The following is a 760-nucleotide window of genomic DNA, read 5'->3' as shown; positions in this document are numbered from 1 at the left end:
AACGCCGCTATTGAAAATAATTAAATTTGGATATGATGATCTTGGTAGATTGTAAAGCTGGGTAGCTGGTGGTGGAAGATAAGCAGTAAGTCATTTCCACATGTTGCTTTGCAGGTTCCACTAGAGAAACTATATGAACGAGATGGGGCAATTCAGAGAAAGTCCTGCTCAGATCCCATACCCACCTGTAGCCAGCCTTGCCAGCGCACACTGAAATGTGGCGTTCCTGGCTCCTACCATGAGTGCCAGGCTCTGTGCCATGAAGGTCCCTGCCCTCCCTGCCCCCTTGAGACTCCAGTTAAGTGCCGATGTGGAGCCATGGATCAAAATGTCTTGTGCTCGGAGCTCACTGCCAAGGCTGATGAAGTTACCTGTAAAAAGCCATGTAAAAAGGTATGATTCTGGTTTATGTTACTTCATTATTTGTGTTGTAATAAATAGATATGTGTTGCAGTAAGTATCCATTGTTGTGTAGATGAATTTGTTTTGTAGACAAATTTGTTGATCTATTTTATATATCTTTGGGATTATACGATGAATATTTACTATTTTGTATTTGATACTAGTAAAGAAATGTACTTTATTTGATTATGTGTTGCAGATGCGTCAGTGCAGCCGACACAAATGTAGCACCAAATGTTGCATTGATGTTGATCATCTTTGCACACTGGTGTGTAGGAGGACATTGAGTTGTGGCCTTCACAAATGCCAGGAACTTTGCCATCGTGGGAATTGTCCAAGGTGTGTATGTATGTGTTTG

At 41.6% G+C, this 760-nt stretch overlaps 1 protein-coding gene across 1 annotated transcript in view; it reads right to left on the bottom strand.

The window, feature by feature from the left end:
* LOC119591757 (protein shuttle craft-like) overlaps positions 1-760 on the bottom strand; it is a gene marked incomplete in the record, with an annotated part of 34,744 nt that overhangs the window by 27,479 nt on the left and 6,505 nt on the right. The window contains 2 exon segments of the mRNA XM_037940503.1: positions 186-371; positions 634-667. Coding sequence (XP_037796431.1) covers positions 186-371; positions 634-667 — 220 coding nt within the window.

The sequence above is a fragment of the Penaeus monodon genome, chromosome 29 (assembly GCF_015228065.2).
Source record: "Penaeus monodon isolate SGIC_2016 chromosome 29, NSTDA_Pmon_1, whole genome shotgun sequence".
Taxonomy (NCBI): Eukaryota; Metazoa; Arthropoda; class Malacostraca; order Decapoda; family Penaeidae; genus Penaeus; species Penaeus monodon.
The sequence above is the reverse complement of the archived record's forward strand: the minus strand, read 5'-3'. Positions and strand labels throughout refer to the sequence as shown.